The following is a 19,984-nucleotide window of genomic DNA, read 5'->3' on the forward strand; positions in this document are numbered from 1 at the left end:
CTCTTTAAATTGCGTAGCCTGTCCTGGTGCTAACTAATCACTTTTCCAGGCAGGAAGTGTGCCCTCATCATTCTAAATCTTTACCATAACATGGCTTACTTGTACTGTAGCTATTTGGGTCAAATTTTCTCTCTGCCTGTCTCTGAGTTCCCTGAGGACAGAGCTGGAGACTTTTGCATATTTTTATTCTATTCATGGCCCAGCCCAAATGTGTTGTAACCAACACCTGATGCTTCCTTTTGGCCTCAGGAGAAGGGCAGCATGGGTCAAGGAGGGATTATGATCCCCTTTTACATTTGAGAAAAGTGAGTCTCAGAGAGGTTGGTACACCTGCTCAGGGTCCCCCACTGAGGATCCAGGGACACTAGAAATCTGATAGTCCCAACACTTGGCAGTGTCAGGAACAACGGAGCTTCAAATCCACCCTAGAGCCATGAGCCTATACCTTGAAAAAAAAAAACAACAAAAAACCCAACAAAGCATTTTAACAGATGAGGACTGGCATCTATGCTTTAGCCATTTTGTTTACATTTCTTAGCTAACTAACTTACACCAAATGTGCTGCATATGTACATCCATCATTCATCTATTAAGTGCTAGTGTGCTTCTGAATGCTGCAGTGCAAGAGGGGTGGTGGGGTAAGGCATGGATGAAATAGAACCTTGGAACTAAGAGGAAAGGCTGCTAGCTCCACCACTTCCTAACTATGGGCTCCTGCAAGTTACATAACCCCTCTGGGCTTCAGTTTCCCTCACTGAAAACTGGGATAATAGAGCCTATCTCACAGAGTTTTAGTGAAAACAAAAGGGATGATGCCTGGAAAAGTGATTAGTTAGCACCAGGACAGGCTACGCAATTTAAAGAGCAAAAGGAAAACGTGACACCCCTTGTTCAAAAATTATTAAGAGGAGGGTGCCTGAGTGACTCAGTCGTTAAGCGTCTGCCTTCGGCTCAGGTCATGATCCCAGGGTCCTGGGATCGAGCCCCGCATCAGGCTCCCTGCTTGGCGGGAAGCCTGCTTCTCCCTCTCCCACTCCCCCTACTTGTGTTCCCTCTCTCACTGTGTCTCTCTGTGAAATAAATAAATAAAATCTTTAAAAAAAATTATTAAGAGGGTAACAGCAGAGCATTAAACCAAGCCCAGGGCCCTACTAATCTTTGTGACTGCACAGGTTGTGTGCTGTGAACCTTGGCTAACACAGTACCTGAGGCGTGGAGTGTTCAATAAATGTTTATTATTAATTCTGTAGTGTTCCCCCTCTCAAGGATCCCCAAGATCTATTGGTGGAGAAAAATGTTCAACCCGCAAATAACTGCATGAGGAAGAATACATGCTGAGGACATAACTGGAGTGTTGGGTGTCATTCTAGGATCCACACTTTTAGAAAGAACATTAACAATCCAGATTATGTGAGCTGCTTTTTCATTGAAGACGTTTAAGTGGAATCTGGATGAAAACTGTCAGTTATGGATTAGTTGTTTTTTAGTTTTTTGATGGCTGTGATTACCATACAAACATCATTTCTTCAATGGAAAGAACACAGGAGTTTTAGTCAGACATTTCTTATCTAGCTAATAAGAGCCACTATCGACTGAGCATTTCCTATTTCTTAGTGTGCAAGATGTTTCCCATATACTATCTCATTGAATTTCCCCAATAGTCTTGGGAGGAAAATGGAACTGTCAACCTGGGTTTCACAGATAAAGAAAACAAGAATCAGAGAGATCAAGTGACTTTCCCAGACTCACCAGCTGGTTAGTGGCAGAGGCAGGGCTCAAACCCAGCCCTGTGTGGATCCAGGCTCATAGGCCCTAAGCATTTTGCTCTGCCTCTGACCAGTTAGGTGATTTTGGTCAGGTTATTTTCCCTGTTCTGGTCTCCAGCTACCTCAAAGGGTGGTAAAATTGGGATAAGGCAAAAGTGTGTAAAGCCCTAGGTAGGGTAAAGTATGTGAAACCTCCAGCAAAGTGTCCAAAGGCTATTCCGGGATTTTCTTTCTCTCTCCTGGAGCTAACCTTTGAGCTCTCAACGGTTAACTGGTTTTATCTTTTCTGGAAGGAAATGTAAAGACCTAAAAAGTGCCTACAGTGTTGAGAAAGTAATGAATGGCACAGTAAGGGGACTGCCCAAGACTTGAGGTTCTTGCTTCCCTATAAAAGTGTGAAGTGTTAGTGAAAGGCACTCCCGGCAGAAACGAGCCACCGTCCTTTGGTTCTCCCTGACAGTTTTACTTGACAACAGATACGAAGTGCAGACTGGAGAGCCTTCAAGTGCAAAATCAGGATAAAGAGATACCAAACATCAGTTGGATTTCTAGCCCTAGCTCCTGGAGCCTGAGTGTCATATGAAATAGGTAAAGGACCCGACTGACCACAAATGACCCCACCCTCCAATGCCTGCAACATCCTGTGGATGTTAGAAATCCACGTTCCTGTCACTATCACTGTGACCTGAAAATAAGTCCACTGCTGAACCTCCCCTCGCCTGCTGCGTATCAGATCTCTAATATGAAAACAACTCAAATGCGGGGTTCTGGTAGCTGCATCTGCCCAGTTCTGAAGCACATAAGGAATGATTGCAGAATTTGCATGTTGTCTATAGCTTTTGTTCACCTTTATGCAGGCAGGGAAATTCTATTGATTTTTTGGCCTCTTTATGTTGCCCAGAGGTTGTCAGTGATGCCTAATATGAATCCAATTGGCACAAGTGTGATCAGATGATCAAGGCTTGTCTCTTTGTACGGTACTACCTACCGCTGCTTCAGCACTGTCTTCCTCTGCCCTACAGCCTGGGAGTGGGATGCTAGAATGGGATGGAATGGCTTATTCACATGTGCATTCATTTCTTCTTCAGAAGTGAGGGCAAAGACATTTAACAAAACCTTTACAACCATGCAGATTTCTATCTCCCTCCACCCGTTTTCCACCCTCTGGGAAGTTACAAGGACACCCTCCATGTCCCTCTTCCCTTCCACTTCTTCCCTCCCCATATCCCCTGTAATCATGCAGACAATAAAGGCTGGTCTTTTGGGTGCCCTGGAGAGGCTACTTCCAGTGGGGGCTACTTCCAGTGTTCTGGCATCTCCTTGTGAAAAAAGTGTTTCCAATACAATCTTGTATTTCCTTTGGAATGAAATCTTCATCCTTTTTCTAGGTCTTCTTCATTTCCCATTCCTGAAGTCCAGAAAGACAAGACAAATCAGGTTGCTGAATATTCTAGTGTGACTTGCAGAATAAAAACATTCCACTGTACCTAATTACATAAAGAGCTCCACTGGCCAGATTAGAGAGCCATGGGTCCTAGTCTCACCCTCCTTTGGTAGCCGTGGGTAAGTCCTTTCTCCACTCTCATCTTTATGGGTGCTTAAATATCACAAAGTCTGTCTTTCTCAGACAAGGAAACTGAGGCTAGTCTCTGCTTGGCTCTAATGCTGGGGTGAGGTGAGGTAGGAGGCTGAGGAGAGAGAAGCCAAAGCAGCTGGGTAAGGAAGGTTGAAGGCAGGCAGCCCACCGGGCTCCATTCTTTCCCCTGGAGCCATGTAGGGCTTCATCTGGGGGGGAGGATACTGAAGTCCTGGCCAGTAGTGAATGGCTTTTTACCCACAAATGATGCTTAGGGTCTTCAGCCAGCTCTGGAAGTGATGGTGTGAACCTGGATAAAATGGGATGGCTCAAACATTCTTACTAGGAGGATTTCCCACTCCCAACCTGCTACTCTTCTCCCAGTCTTCACCATCTAAACTGCAGCTGTTCGGGGCAATGACTTAGGAGTCATCTTTGATTCCTTTCTTCTCCTCATCCTCCACATCCCCATCAGCAAATCCTTTGGCTTTACATCCAAAGCCAGCCACTTCAAATCACCCCCACTATACCCTTCTCATCTCTCATCTGGACGACTCCTAATTGGTTTCCCCTATCCCCTTATCAGTTCTCAACATTGTTCCAGAATGGTTTTTTGTTTTTTTTTTTAAGGGAGAGAGAGCACACGTGAGACGGGGAGAGGAAGAGGGAGAGAATCTTAAGTAGGCTCCACGCCCAGCGTGGAGTCTGATGCGGGGCTCGACCTCACGACCCTGAGATCATGACCTTGAGATCACAACCTGAGCCAAAATCAAGAGTCTGACACTTGGGACACCTGGGTGGCTCAGTCATTGGGTGTCTGCCTTCGGCTCAGGTCATGATCTTGGGAGTCCTGGGATCGAGCCCCGCATCGGGCTCCTGGCTCAGCGGGAAGCCTGCTTCTCCCTCTCCCACCCCCCCGTTTGTGTTCCCTCTCTTGCTGCTATGTCTCTCTCTGTCAAATAAATAAAAAATCTTAAAAAAAAAAAGAGTCTGACACTTAACCGACTGAGCCACCCAGGCACCCCCAGAATGGTCTTTTATTTTTTATTTATTTTTTATTATTTAAATATTTATTTAAAAAATTTTTTTTAAAGATTTTATTTGTCAGAGAGAGAGAGCACAAGTAGGGGAAGCAGCAGGCAGAGGGAGAAGCAGGCTCCCTGCTGAGCAAGGAGCCCGATGTGGGGCTCCATCCCAGGACCCTGGGATCATGACCTGAACCGAAGGCAGATGCTTAACCAACTGAGCCACCCAGGCATCCCCAGAATGGTCTTTTAAAAATGTAATTCATATCCACAGATTTTTTTTGTTCAAAACTTGCCAATGACTTTCCATTATGTTAGAACAAAATTCACAGTTCTCCCAATGGCCTACAAGGATCAGAGAGAAACAAACTGGCCTACAGGCCAAATCTGGCCCACTGTGTGTTTTTGTAACACCCATCAACTAAGAATGGTTTTTACATTTCTAAATGTTTGAAAACATATCAAAAGAATAATATTTTTTCTCAACATGTGAAAATTGTATGAAATTCAAATCTCAGTGTCCATAAATAAAATTTTATTGGGACACAGCCATGTCCATCATTTGTTTACAAGTTGTCTACTTTCCTGCTACAGTGGCAGAGCTGAGTCATCCTGAAAGAAACTCTGTGGTCCACAAGCTCTCAAATATTTACTATAGACAAAGTTTGCTGCTGTCTGGTCTAGATGATCTAGCCTCTGGCTGGTTACTTTTCTAATCTCATGTCCTAATGCTCAGGTGTTTGTTTTTCAAGTCCACAATTTCTTTCTTTTCTTTCTTTCTTTTTTTTTTTAAGATTTTATTTATTCATTTGAGAGAGAAAGAGAGAGAGAGCATGAGCAGGGTGGAGGAGCAAGGGGAGAGGGAGAAGCAGGTTCCCCGCTGAGCAGGGGAGCCCAAAGAGGTGCTCCATCCCAGGACCCTGGGATCATGACCTGAGCTGAAGGTAGATCCTTAACCAACTGAGCCACCCAGGTACCCCTCAAGTCCACAATTTCTTATCCCCAATTCTGAAATCCAGAAAGCCCTGAAACCAAGATTTTTCTCAAGTGTGTGTTTTGGCACAAACACAATTGGTGCAAAGCCTGACCTGAACTGATGTGAGGCTGTTTATAATCTACTCCACATGGTGTGAGTATTCGTGTGCCTTCTTGTAGACTTCTTAACATGTTTGCTTTCAGGGTACTTCCTGAGAACTTTTTGGGGTTTTTCATCATATACAGTATATGTACCATATTATCTTTTTAAAATCCCAAAAGTTCTGGAACATAGCTGGCCCCAAGAGGATTGGACCGGGGGCCAGTATCATGGAGTGAGCCTGGGACTTTGAACTGGAAGAGGTGGGGCCAAGAACTTCTTGGTGAGGTTCCATAGAAAGAAGGCTGCCAGATCTCTGGATTTTAATTTGCTGAGCTATCACTGTACCTTGGCTTTCTGTAGCACCCTTCCTTGGTTGGAGGTTACGATGGATGGGCTTCTCTTCCTCAGCTCAGAAATACAGTTGACAGGGACAGGTTGCTCTGGGGCATTGTTCTGGGGTTTATTTGCAGTTTCCTGTTGATGAGGAGAAATAAATACATAGGTGAGGCCTAATGATGGCTACCCACACCTGGCTTGCCCTCCAAAGAATGCAAATAGAAGGTGCTGTGCACACATGCCAGCACCAAACAGGGCGAAGGGAGGAAGACCACTCGAGGGCCTTGGAATAAAAGTAATGACGTCTAAAATTACTGACCCCTCACTATGCACCAGGCTTTGGGTGGATTAGCTCATTTAGCCTTTCCAAGCCTATGAAGTAGGTACCATTATTAGGCATCCTATTTTGCAGATAAGGAAAATGGGAAGGTCAAGTCACTGCTCAAGGTCACACAGCTGGTGAGTGGGAGAGCCGGGATTCAAACCCCACCGCCCTCTCTCTTCACCTCTCCCCTGTATTCCTTCTCTTCTACAATGCCTTCACCCCTTAACTTTTCCAGATAGTTGCTTAGTACATTACTGGATGTAGTTCCTTAAGCGTGGCATATTAATGGCTAAGCCTGCAGGGACTTTAGAGAAGATTTCTCTTTATCTCCAAAGGCCAGCAAAAAGGATCACAAGTAGTGGGAAAAGCCGTCTGGAATGTAAATTTCAGGGCACACTGGTGGGAGGAGGCAGCTGGGATGAGTGAACCACTTCTAGCTCCTCCTCCAGCCCTCTGTGGGTTTGCCTTTGTCCTTTAAGCTCTTCATCTGTAACTGAGGTTGGAAAGCCCCATGGAGAGGAAGCAGGGGGACAGAAGGCTTCGGAGACATCAGGTGTAGTCTGACCGGTAACGAGGCCTCGGACAACAACAGTAAGAATGCAGTTCCCGGTGACAACTCAAATCTATCAGACAAGTTATTTCATCTCTCTGAATCTCCATGTCCTTCTCTGAAAGCAGGCATAACTTTTATTCATTCAATAAACATTTGTTGCACTCCTAATCTGCAGACTCTGTAAAAGGCTAAGGCTATTATGATAAAACATAGTCCAATTTTTAATAAAAATACAATCCAGTGGGGGAGACAGACATTAGACAAGTAAGGACACATAAATACACACACATACACACACACACACACATATCCATATACACGTTTACATAAATTGTGGCTAAGTGCTATGAGAAAGAATAACACATAGGACTCTTGGTAATTTAGACCAGTGGTTCCCAAATGGGGGCGATTTTGCCCTTCTAGGGGACGTTTGGCAATTTCTGGAGACATTTCTGGTTGTCAGCTCGGTGTGGAGCTACTGGCATCTAGCAGGTAGAAGCTCGGAATGCTGCTAAACATCCTACAATGCACATGGCAGTCCCCTATAAAAAGAATTATTGGCCCCAAATGTCAGCAGTGCCGAGGTTGAGACACTCAGATGGAGACGGAGGTCAGCCAAGTTCTCCCTGGGGAGTTCTCAGTCGGGGTGAGAGTATCCACCTTGCAGGTTGCTTGGAGCACTGGAGATGATGGATCTGCAAAGCCCAGAGGATGGCCTGGGACACCGGGGGCCCTAAGACAGGGCATGCGTACCGTGGCTAACGCCAGGCTCTGGAGTCAGATGTCCTGGATTGCGAATCCTGTCTCCTACTTAACTGAATGACGTTGAGTAAGTCCAACATCTCTACCTCCGTTTCCTTGTACGTCCAGTGGTGCCAATACATCTAGCCCTACCTCCCGGGACTACCGTGAAGATCGTATGAGGTAACAGAAGTTAAAATGCTGTACTGACCTATGGTTATTGTTCAACACACACTTGTTATTCTTACTCAACATATCGTAGTTATACTTATCAGTAACCCAAAGGCTACTTCTAGGATCACATTCAGGATAAAATGGCAGGGCTGCGGGGGGAGACAACACAGGCCAGAACTTGCTCTGAGAGTCCCCTCCCTAGCGGTGCCATCTGCTCTTTGGGAGGCTCTCTTTTGGCATGTTCCCGCTCCTCTTTGGGTGTCTGCTTGCTCATCTGTAAATAAGTATAATTCCTACCCCCAAAGAGTGATCATGAAGATCTATAGCTTGTGAGGGGATTAAGAAGCAGCTGCCTCTGGCCCAGAACAGCATGGACTCACCCCACTCTTGTTCTTGCTGCCCAGAGAGAGGCCCAGGGCTGGGCCCCCTGCCAGGGATCGCTGCAAGCGCTCCTTCACAGCCACCAGTCGCAGCTCCAGGTCGATCCGGCGCTCCTCCTTTGCCCGACACTGAGCTTCCAGGGTGGCCACGGCCTCCTCCAGAACCTTTAACTTCGCTCCTGTGTGTCCAGAGACATGCGTGAGAAACAGCCGAGCCTGGCCTGAAGCCTCAGGGAATTCGGCAGGACCTCAGGTTCTAGTCTGTCCCTTCCAGAGGGTTTTTCCAGCCCTTAGTTCCGACTCAGAGATGGACTCTGGGCCTGGGGTTCCAGCTCCATGCTGGGTTGTATAGTTTTTTACCTGCTCTGTACCTATTTCCCCACCTTCTGGATATAGAACCTTGATTTTCCCCTGGGAAACCACTTTCTCCTCCCATTCCCTCTAGTTTGGATGGAACTGACCTCACTTTTAGTTCAAGGGGTTGGCACATAACTTGGACCTGGTCCATAACCTATCTCCATTTTCTGGTCACAGTGGTTGGTTTAGAGATCAAAGTTGGTCCAATCAGAGTGAATCCTGAGGCTTTTGCGGGGTCCATTGGGAAGAGAAGTTTTCTCTGCTAGGGTGGCTGAGAGGATTGGGTGAGGGCTAGAGCTATGTAGCCATTATGCCACCACGAGGGGCACAGAATGAAGCCAACATAGAGGAAGGCAGAAGCCAGAATGAGAGAAATATACTTTCTGGTGATATCATTTAAATCTCTGGAACTTGCTATACCTGATTGCTCAGTTTTCCAATTAAATTTTTCTTTTCTTTCTTTTAAATAAGGTCTAAGCCCAATATAGGGCTTGAACTCATGACCCTGAGGTCAAGAGTTGTATGCTTTACCAACTGAGCAAGACAGGTACCCCTACATTTTTCTTTTCATTTCTATATTTTTAAGGCTTTTTATTAATTTCTTTTTTTTTAAAGATTTATTTATTTTAGAGAGAGAGAGCAGGGGAAGGGGCAAAGGGAGAGGGAGAGAAGCAGACTCCCCGCTGTGCACGAAGCCCAACGCTAGGCTGGGCTCTGGGCTCAATCTCATGGCCTTGAAATCAGGACCTGAGCTGAAATCAAGAGTACAACACTCAACTGGCTGAGCCACCCAGGTGTCCGTCTTTTCATTTCTAGGCCAGTTTCACTTTGGTTTCTCTTACTTGTAACTGAGTTATAATCCCCTACTGGGATTTTGCTGCTTTTCAATCTAAACTAACAAACCTGTATTAGTATCTTTTCATGCCAAGAGTTGTGTTGGGTCTTAGCAGGTTTAAAAGTTAGTTTCATTCATTCATTCATTCATTCTATTCAGTAAATACTTATTGGGTTTTTAGTGCTTACTTTGTACCAGGTGCTGTGACAAAACAGGCCAAGACACTAAATTCATATCTTTCAGTGGTTACCCTGAATGTAAATGGGCTATAAATGCCCCAATCAAAAGATACAAAATATCAGATTGGATAAAAAAAACAAGACCCATTGATAGGCTGTCTGCAAGAGACTGATTTTAGACCCAAAGACACCTCCAGATTTGTGAGGTGGTGGAAAACCATTTACCATGTTAATGGACATCAAAAGAAAGCTGGGGTGGCAATCCTTATATCAGACAAATTAGATTTTAAACCAAAGACTATAATAAGAGATGAGGAAGGACACTATATCATACTTAAAGGGTCTATCCAACAAGAAGATCTAATCATTTTAAATATTTATGCCCCTAACATGGGAGCAGCCAATTATATAAGCCAATTAATAACAAAATCAAAGAAACACATTGACAATAATACAGTAATAGTAGGGGACTTTAACACCCCCGTCACTGAAATGGACAGATCATCTAAGCAAAAGTTCAACAAAGAAATAAAGGCTTTAAATGACACACTGGACCAAATGGACTTCACAGATATATTCAGAACATTCCATCCCAAAGCAACAGAATACACACTCTTCTCTAGTGCACATGGAACATTCTCCAGAATAGATCACATCCTGGGTCACAAATCAGGTCTCAACTGGTACCAAAAGACTGGGATCATTCCCCGCATATTTTCACACCACAGTGCTTTGAAACTAGAAGTCAATCACAAGAGGAAAGTTGGAAAGAACTCAAATACAGGGAGGCCAAAGAGCATCCTACTAAAGAATGAATGGGTCAATCAGGAAATTAAAGAAGAATTTAAAAAATTCATGGAAACCAATGAAAATGAAAACACAACTGTTCAAAACCTTTGGGATGCAGCAAAGGCAGTCCTAAGAGGAAAGTATATAGCAAGACAAGTCTTTCAAGAAACAAGAAAGGTCTCAAATACACAACCTAACCCTACACCTAAAGGAGCTGGAGAAAGACAAGCAAATAAAGCCTAAACCCAGCAGGAGAAGAGAAATAATAAAGATCAGAGCAGAAATCAATGAAATAGAAACCAAAAGAACAGTAGAACAGATCAACGAAACCAGAAGCTGGTTCTTTGAAAGAAATAACAAGATTGATAAACCCCTGGCCAGACTTATCAAAAAGAAAAGAGAAATGACCCAAATAAATAAAATCATAAATGAAAGAGGAGAGATCACAACCAACACCAAAGAAATACAAACAATTTTAAGAACATATAATGAGCAACTATATGCTAGCAAATTAGACAATCTGGAAGAAATGGATGCATTTGTAGAGATGTATAAACTACCAAAACTGACCCAGGAAGAAATAGAAAACCTGAACAGACCCATAACCAGCAAGGAAATTGAAGCAGTAATCAAAAATCTCCCAATAAACAAGAGCCCAGGGCCAGATGGCTTCCCAGGGGAATTCTACCAAACATTTCAAGAAGAATTAATACCTAGTCTTCTAAAACTGTTCCAAAAAACAGAAATGGAAGGAAAACTTCCAAACTCATTTTATGAGGCCAGCATTACCTTGATCCCAAAACCAGACAAGGACCCCATCAAAAAGGTGAATTACAGACCAATATCCCTGATGAACATGGATGCAAAAATTCTCACCAAAATACTAGCCAATAGGATCCAACAGTACATTAAAAGGATTATTCACCACAACCAAGTGGGATTTATTCCTGGGCTGCAAGTTTGGTTCAACATGAGCGAATCAATCAATGTGATACATTACATTAATAAAAGAAAGAACAAGAACCATATGATATTCTCAATAGATGCAGAAAAAGCATTTGACAAAGTACAGCATCCTTTTTTGATTAAAACTCTTCACAGTGTAGGGATAGAGGGTACATACCTCAATATCATAAAAGCTATCTATGAAAAACCCACAGCAAATGTCATTCTCAATGGGGAAAAGCTGAGAGCTTTCCCCCTAAGGTCTGGAACACGCCAGGGATGTCCACTATCACCACTGCTATTCAACATAGTACTAGAAGTCCTAGCCTCAGCAATAAGACAACAAAAAGAAATAAAAGGCATCCGAATCGGCAAAGAAGAAGTAAAACTCTCACTCTTTGCAGATGATATGATACTTTATGTGGAAAACCCAAAAGACTCCACCCCAAAACTGCTAGAACTCACAGGAATTCAGTAAAGTGGAAGGATATAAAATCAATGCATAGAAATCAGTTGCATTTCTATACACCAACAACAAGACTGAAGAAAGAGAAATTAAGGAGTCAATTCCATTTACAACTGCACCCCAAACCATAAGATACCTAGGAATAAATCTAACCAAAGAGGCAAAGAATCTGTACTCAGAATACTATAGAATACTCATGAAGGAAATTGAGGAAGACACAAAGAAATAGAAAAACGTTCCATGCGCATGGATTGGAAGAACAAATATTGTGAAAATGTCTATGCTACCTAGAGCAATTTACACATTTAATGCAATCCCTATCAAAATACCATCCACTTTTTTCAAAGAAATGGAACAAATAATCCTAAAATTTGTATGGAACCAGAAAAGACCCCGAATAGCCAGAGGAATGTTGCAAAAGAACAGCAAAGCTGGTGGCATCACAATTCCGGACTTCAAGCTCTATTACAAAGCTGCAGTCATCAAGACAGTATGGTACTGGCACAAAAACGGACACACAGATCAATGGAACAGAAGAGAGAGCCCAGAAATGGACCCTCAACTTTATGGTCAACTAATCTTTGACAAAGCAGCAAAGAATGTACAATGGAGAAAAGACAGTCTCTTCAACAAATGGTGTTGGGAAAATTGGACAGCCACATGCAGAAGAATGAAACTGGACCATTTCCTTACACCACACACAAAAATAGACTCAAAATGGATGAAAGACCTAAATGTGAGACAGGAATCCATCAAATTCTTGAAGAGAACACAGGCAGGAACCTCTCCGACCTCAGCCGCAGCAACTTCTTAGAAACATCGCCAAAGGCAAGGGAAGCAAGGGCAAAAATGAACTATTGGGACTTCATCAAGATAAAAAGCTTTTGCACAGCAAACAGTCAACAAAACCAAAAGACAACCAACAGAATGGGAGAAGACATTTGCAAATGACATATCAGATAAAGGGCTAGTATCCAAAATCTATAAAGAACTTATCAAACTCAACACCCAAAAAACAAGTAATCCAATCAAGAAATGGGCAGAAGACATGAACAGACATTTCTGCAAAGAAGACATCCAAATGGCCAACAGACACATGAAAAAGTGCTCAACATCACTCAGCATCAAGGAAATCCAAATCAAAACCTCAATGAGATACCACCTCACACCAGTCAGAATGGCTAAAATGAACAAGTCAGGAAACGACAGATGTTGGCGAGGATGCAGAGAAAGGGGAACCCTCCTACACTGTTGGTGGGAATGCAAGCTGATGCAGCCACTCTGGAAAACAGTATGGAGTTTCCTCAAAAAGTTGAAAATAGAGCTACCCTATGACTCAGCAATTGCACTACTGGGTATTTACCCCAAAGATACAAATGTAGTGATCCGAAGGGGTACGTGCACCCCAATGTTTATAGCAGCAATGTCCACAATAGGCAAACTCTAGAAAGAGCTTAGATGTCCATCAACAGATGAATGGATAAGAAGATGTGGTGTATATATACACAACGGAATATTAGGCAGCCATAAAAAAATGAAATCTTGCCATTTGCGATGATGTGGATGGAACTAGAGGGTATTATGCTAAGCGAAATAAGTCAATCAGAGAAAGACAAGTATCATATGATCTCAGTGATATGTGGAATTTGAGAAACAAGACAGAGGATCATAGGGGAAGGGAGGGAAAAATGGAACAAGATGAAACCAGAGAGGGAGAGAAACCGTAAGAGACTCTTAATCTCAGGAAACAAACTGAGGGTTGCTGGAGTGGTGGGCGTGGGAGGGATGGGTGGCTGGGTGATGGACACTGGGGAGGGTATGTGCTATGGCGAGTGCTGTGAATTGTGTAAGACTGATGAATCACAGACCTGTACCCCTGAAACAAATAATACATTATATATTATTAAAAAAACAAAACAAAACAAAACAGGCTAAGATCCTTGCCCTTATGGAGCTCATATTTGTGTGTGTGTGTGTGTGTGTGTGCGCGCGTGTGTGTGTATGAGAGAGAGAAAAAACAATAAATAAAAATGATAATAGGGGCGCCTGGGTGGCTCAGTTGGTTAAGCAACTGCCTTTGGCTCAGGTCATGATCCTGGAGTCCCAGGATCGAGTCCCACATCGGGCTTCCTGCTCAGCAGGGAGTCTGCTTCTCCCTCTGACCCTCTTCCCTTCGTGCTTTCTATCTCTCATTCTCTCTCTCTCTCAAATAAATAAATAAAATCTTTAAAAAAATGATAATGGGGCGCCTGGGTGGCTCAGTTGGTTAAGCAACTGCCTTTGGCTCAGGTCATGATCCTGGAGTCCCAGGATCGAGTCCCACATCGGGCTCCCTGCTCAGCAGGGAGTCTGCTTCTCCCTCTGACCCTCTTCCCTCTCGTGCTCTCTGCCTCTCATTCTCTCTCTCTCTCAAATAAATAAATAAAAATCTTTAATAAAAAATAAAATAAAATAAATGATAATAAATAAAACATAATAAATAATCCAGTGTTACAAAGTGATGTGCTATAGAAAAAAATTGAGCAGGGTAAGGAGGATAATCAGCCTGTTCCAAACCCTGTTTTGACTGTTAGAAAGTTCTCTGTATTGAGACCAAACTGCCTTCTTTTTTTTTTTTTTCTCTCTTAATGCTTCCCTCCCACAGATTCTGGTTCTTGGCTACACAGAAGAAGCCTTACCCTTTAAGCTAGAAGTTCTCTGTTAGGTGTATGGATTCCTAGGCAATCTATGGCTGAGCTCTGGGGGACATGAGCTCTTGGCTACTGAAACTGTCTGTGACATTATGAAATGTGGGATTCTTTTTCCCCTTGGGAAAAGGGTCTATAGGTTCCATCAGATTCTCACCGGGCTGTGTGACCTTGGATGTATTTTATAAAGGACAAGGCTTCTGTTCCCTCAAGCCTGTGTGCAAACCTCAGGCTGAAAGTATGCCAAACTCCAGCTATAGAGAGAATTCAAAGGAAAGAGCAGAAGGTGGGGGTGCAGAGGAGCCCGGAGCAGGCTGGGCCTGCAGGAGTCATGGCCCTGGATTTTGGAAGAGGATCCTGGGACTGTGTCTGTCCATCATTCCCCAGCAAGGGGACCAGTGTCTCACACGGTTGGGTGCTCAGCCCTTCCGTGAATGAGTGACTTAATGGGAGGTTCAAAATTATGTCTCTTATTTCCTTGATTCTAAGGCACACTCATTTTAACATTTCTAAAATCAGATTGAATTTTACTACATTAAGTGTACACATTTTTGTGATGACTTTTCATCCCCTTACCCAAAAGCAATTATTAGACTGACAGCACTTTCATTAGTCAGGAAGGAAGATGACGATGATGTTGAGGAAGAGGAGAAGGAGGAGAGGGAGGAGGAAGAAGGGGAGGAGAAGCACACCGTCCCGGATAACCGGTTGACCTCTGCCACGGGAGGTGTCAGGGCTGAGCCCGGGCCCCCCCAGTAGTGCCCAGGACGTGCCCACGTAGGTACCTGGGTTGTTGCGAATGGCTTCCTTCAGCTCCCTCTTCTCCTGCCTCAGTGCCATCAGCTCTGTCCGGATTGTCTCCTTCTCCTTTTCCAGCTTCTCTTTTTCTACCAGGTACCTCCGGGCATCTTCCTCCGCTCGGTTCTTGCCGTACTTGTATTGATTGGCACCTGCAGAGGTAGAAGGCAGGCAAAGGCCCCCATTTCTGATCTCCGGTAAGGGTACTTGGAGGGGCCTTAGCGTCTTTCTCAGCCTCAACTTCTCCATCTGTAAAATGGGAATACTTAGATCTATATCCTTAGTGTGTGAAACCTCCAAGGAAACAGGAGCAAAAGGGAGGCAGCAGAGCAACAGGGACTAGGAACAAGGGCTTTGGAATGAGGCGGACCAAGGTTTGTGTTCTCTTTCCCCCTTTACCAGTTGTGTGACATCAGGCAACAGTGAACTGCGCTGTTTCTGTGCCTTTCCCCCAGGTCTTGGTTTCCTCATTTGTAAGTGTGGGACTATTGATCAAATTTACCTCTTAGCATCGTGGTGAGTTTTTAAAAATATTTTTGAAGATTTTATCCATTTATTTGAGAGAGAGAGAGAGAGCAGAGAGGGAGACTGAGAGGTGCAAGTAGACTCCCCACTGAGCAGGGACCCCCCCCCCCCATGCGGGACTCGGTCCCAGGACCCTGGGACCATGACCTGAGCCGAAGGCAGCCGCTTAACCAACTGAGCCACCCAGGTGCCCCAGCATTGTGATAAGTTTTAAATGAAAGAATTCATGAAAAATATTTGATATGATATCTGGTGGAAGTGCTAAGTAAATGTCAGATAATGATATGAAACAGATTTTGTGATGTATAACACACTTTAGTTTTAAAAGGGCATTTTACAGTCAACTCTCAGGTATATATAAGACAAGGAGACAGGGACATACAACTCAGAGCTGCAGAGAATCAAGACCTCGGGCAGAAGTCAGGTATTGACTGTTTTATTCCTGGAAAATGGGTCGGGGGAGAGAAGGGCCCAGAAGTCTGTTGCAGGCTCTACATTATGGTGAACAATTACAAATAACTATGGCAAAAATTTATCAAGCATTTACTATAAGCTAGGCCATTTATATTCATTTCCACTTAATCTTCATAAAACTTACTATTATTAGCTCTGAGGCACAGAGAGCTCAGGTCTCACTGCTAACGATGGCAGAGCCCAGTTTGAGCCCATATGTGTCTAATTCTGGGCTCTGTGCCAGGCATTACTGCTCTAGCTGGAGCAATGCCATGGTCCAACGTTTCAGGGAAATTTTTACTTATTTATTTATTTTATTTTATTTTGTTTTATTTTTTTTTAAGATTTTTTTATTTATTTATTCGAGAGAGAGAGAGAATGAGAGATAGAGAACACGAGAGGGAAGAGGGTCAGAGGGAGAAGCAGACTCCCTGCTGAGCAAGGAGCCCGATGTGGGACTCGATCCCGGGACTCCAGGATCATGACCTGAGCCGAAGGCAGTCGCTTAACCAACTGAGCCACTCAGGTGCCCTTTATTTATTTATTTTTTTCAGACAGTCACTCACAGCCCTTTTAAGCTGGCGGGGTGTGGCGTTTGGAGTGATTCCCTTGGTTTACTGATAAATGGGGTCTTGTCTCTCTAACTCTCGTAGGGACTGCAGTGGCCACCCAGTGACGCATGCAATAATCAATTCCTGTCCCAACTACCCTGCAGTTCAAGCTTGATCATAATAAATAAAGCATGGGGGGCAGAGAAGGGGCCCCATACTTCCCCCAACTGCCTAGATACACGGTAGCATCCCAGGGGAGTTTTCTCCCAGAAGTTTGGATTTTATAGACTGGTAAACTAAAAATAAATGGGTAGACCAGCAAAGTGTTGTCAGTATTATATTTATCAGATGAGGACCTTAAAACCCCCAACCACCATCTGCAATTCCCAGTATTTCATATCTCTTTTATACATCACTCAATATAACATTTGATTTGAAGAAAGAATCTGTTGTGTTATCTTTGTTGTTGTTGTTTGAATGTTTTATGATTTCTTTAATCTTACATGTTTATTTCAGTTTACTTTTCCATTTCATTTTTTAATTTTTATTTTTAATTTTGGAGAGAGAGTGAGCGAGCATGAGCATGAGTGGGGGGTGCAGAGAGGGAGAAAGAATCATAAGCAGACTCCATGCTCAGCGCAGAGCTCAATGTGGGGCTTGACCTCAGACCCTGAGATCACGACCTGAGCCAAAATCAAGAGTCAGATGCTTAACCACCTGAGCCACCCAGGCACTGCTACTTTTCCATTTGAAAATGGGCATTCCATAAAGGCCTGTATTTCCGGTGGTGCCGATGAGAGCAGAGTGTAAGGAATGTGACACAACCACCCTCTGACTGTGCAGGGGGAAAACTCAGGCCCAGAGAGGGGAAGGGACTTTTCCAAAGTTACGTAGTAATTTAATGATCAAGTGGGGAATGGAATACAGGTCTCCTGACCCCCAGAAGAGATTATCTACATGAATGAAGTGGAGATCTAATAAAGAAAAGTACTTGGAAAGATAAATCTTCAAAAAGCAAGGAATAGAACTTGACTGTGTTCGGGGGCAGGGGGAAGAAATGTAAAGCAGTAACTAAAAGGCTCTTGGAATATGCTGTCCTATAGGAAGCTGGCCGGCTCGTGAATCACACAGGAGCAGAGATTAGGATTGGAAATCAAACAGAATTGACCAGAGTCTGGCATGCTTAGCCTTTATTGTACAGTGTGGCAATCAGGCAAAATTCACTCAGCTCCTATATGGGGTGCTAGGGAGAGCGCGGGCTGGGACACAGAGGTGAGCCATGCCCTTCGCGGCAGCTGCCTTGAGGGTATTTGGAGAGTTCGTTTCTCCACTTGCTCCCCCAGATCAGAATTTATAAATGTTTTTAGCCTTTGGAACAGACAGAAGTTGAGGGTGAATTTTATATGTGTATCCATATATATGCAACATTGCAGCATCAAAACGTATTTGGCCTTCGTGTTAAAATTTTGAAAATTAGTTGCTAGTATTAAGAAGTCAGTAGGTTTCCTATAAAGGCTAGATTTCTGGTCTCGAATAATCTGTGAACCTGGGCTGCCGGGTTCCGTGGCTGAAGCCACGGGAGCCACTGGCTGAAGCTGAGTAGTAGCCACCCCTCTAGGTGGAGGCTGAGCACTCCAGGTTCCCAGTCTCCCCCCCACCCCATTCCGTGCTGTTCCCCCTCGGAGGCCACAGCCTAGCTGCCCTTTAGCACTTGGCTTGTGCTGTCATTTTTCTTATGGTAGAGTAGTTTCTTACATCTCATTTCACTCCTTAATTTACTTGCCCACTGCCTGGAGGAATCTGATTTGAGATCCCCGACCCCGTGGATTGTTTCTTTCCCTTCCTCGCTCCCACCCAGAACTCACTGGAGGCATGGCGCTTGACTTTGACCTGCGGATCCACTCGATGGGACTTCTCACTGCAGGAGGAGGCATGGCGTTTCACCTGGGCCCCCGCGGGACGCTCAGGCTCCTCATCCTGCAGGAGATGGAGAAAGGAGGTGAAGTGCAGGTAGGCTCAGAGCCCTCCAGGCAGGGGTGTATTCTGCTCCAAATGTGGTGGGTGAGCATTGCAGGACCTCTGAGATCGTGGCCTTACGTTTTTAGACTGGGGATGCACTCAACAGTTTATAGACTACTTCTACTAGCATGTATCATTTGATCCTCATACCTTCCTGTTGGGGGCTGCAGAAGGTGCCCCTAAACTGGAGTATCTGCTGAGAGGAAAATTTGGAAGTCTCAGAGGGCTGTGGGTGACCATATTTGATTTATCATAGCTATTTCTGTCTTCACATCATTTGGAAGTGTCCTTCACATTTTCTGAAATTGGTAAATGTAGAGCTCCCAGTTACGATAAAAAGTCGTGGATGATATCAGCCAATCGTGGAAGTTACATAACTTAATAAACTGGCTCTACATTTTTAAAAAAGATTTTATTTATTTGAGAGAGAGAGGGGAGAGTGTGCGAGCAAGGGAAGAGGCAGAGGGAGAGGGAAAAGCAGGCTCCCCGCTGAGCAAGGAGCCAGACATTCCAGTGCGACCCCAGGACCCTGAGATCATGACGTGAGCTGAAGGCAGATGCTTAACTGACTGAGCCACCCAGGCGCCGCTAAACTGGCTATACATTTGTGCATGAAGAGTATTAAGAACATCCAGAATCCAGTCAGATCTCAGGGAACCATGAATGGAATATGATAATAATGTAATATAATAATGATATTGATAACAATAGTACTATTTACTCCATGTGAGAGCTTCTGATGTCTACGTGCTGCTAAGCTCTTTCCATACAGTATTTCATTTAGTTCTTGCAGTGATCCAATCAGGTAGGTTTTCTAGTATTTGTCTGGAGCCAGGAAATGAGGACGAGAGAAGTGAAGCCCAAGGTAACCCAGATTCAGCCCTGAATTCAAAGTTCATGCCGTTAGGTACTAAGCTGTCTGGCTACTAATCACTGCGAATGAGAAAGATCTCAAGCTGCATCCACTGGTTCATCTGAATCTGAAGAAAGACCACATAAGCAGAAGAAGGATGGAGAAGTTTCTAGAAAAGGGAGTCTTAGAGGTGCGAGCTCGGTGTCATCCAGCACTGTCCAAGCCAGGGGGTCTGGCGTGCAGACATGTCTGCTTTCTTTGGCAGCTTGATCCCCTCTTTTTCTCTCTCCCAGCTGTGAGGCCTGACGCACCCACCAGGGTCTGATCGGAATGTGGCTGTCTGGCTCTCCCATGGGAGGAGAAGACATAGGACATGCTGCCAGAGGCAGTCTGTTCATGTGATGGCTACCGAGACCTCGCTGGCCTCTCCTTGATTTAGTGAACAAGACAGGGAGACTCTGTCTTGGGAGCTGAGGCCCAGACCGTGATGCCACCAGGTGAAGGTCTATGGAGTGGCCACCCCCCAGGCACCACTGAGTCAGCAGCATCAGCTCACAGAGCTGTGAACCAGTG

General features: G+C 44.4%; 1 protein-coding gene across 1 annotated transcript in view; it reads right to left on the bottom strand.

The window, feature by feature from the left end:
* Positions 1 to 3,150: 3,150 nt before the first annotated feature.
* AFAP1L1 (actin filament associated protein 1 like 1) overlaps positions 3,151 to 19,984 on the bottom strand; it is a 42,215-nt gene continuing 25,381 nt past the window's right edge. The window contains exons 17-21 of the mRNA XM_028106548.1: positions 18,405 to 18,516; positions 14,998 to 15,162; positions 7,955 to 8,133; positions 5,791 to 5,919; positions 3,151 to 3,174 (exon numbers count right to left, since the gene is read on the bottom strand). Coding sequence (XP_027962349.1) covers positions 3,151 to 3,174; positions 5,791 to 5,919; positions 7,955 to 8,133; positions 14,998 to 15,162; positions 18,405 to 18,516 — 609 coding nt within the window. The remainder of the gene's footprint in view (positions 3,175 to 5,790; positions 5,920 to 7,954; positions 8,134 to 14,997; positions 15,163 to 18,404; positions 18,517 to 19,984) is intronic.

The sequence above is a fragment of the Eumetopias jubatus genome, unplaced genomic scaffold (assembly GCF_037043125.1).
Source record: "Eumetopias jubatus isolate StellerSeaLion01/CBP00866 unplaced genomic scaffold, mEumJub1_p1.0 scaffold_5, whole genome shotgun sequence".
Lineage (NCBI taxonomy): Eukaryota > Metazoa > Chordata > Mammalia > Carnivora > Otariidae > Eumetopias > Eumetopias jubatus.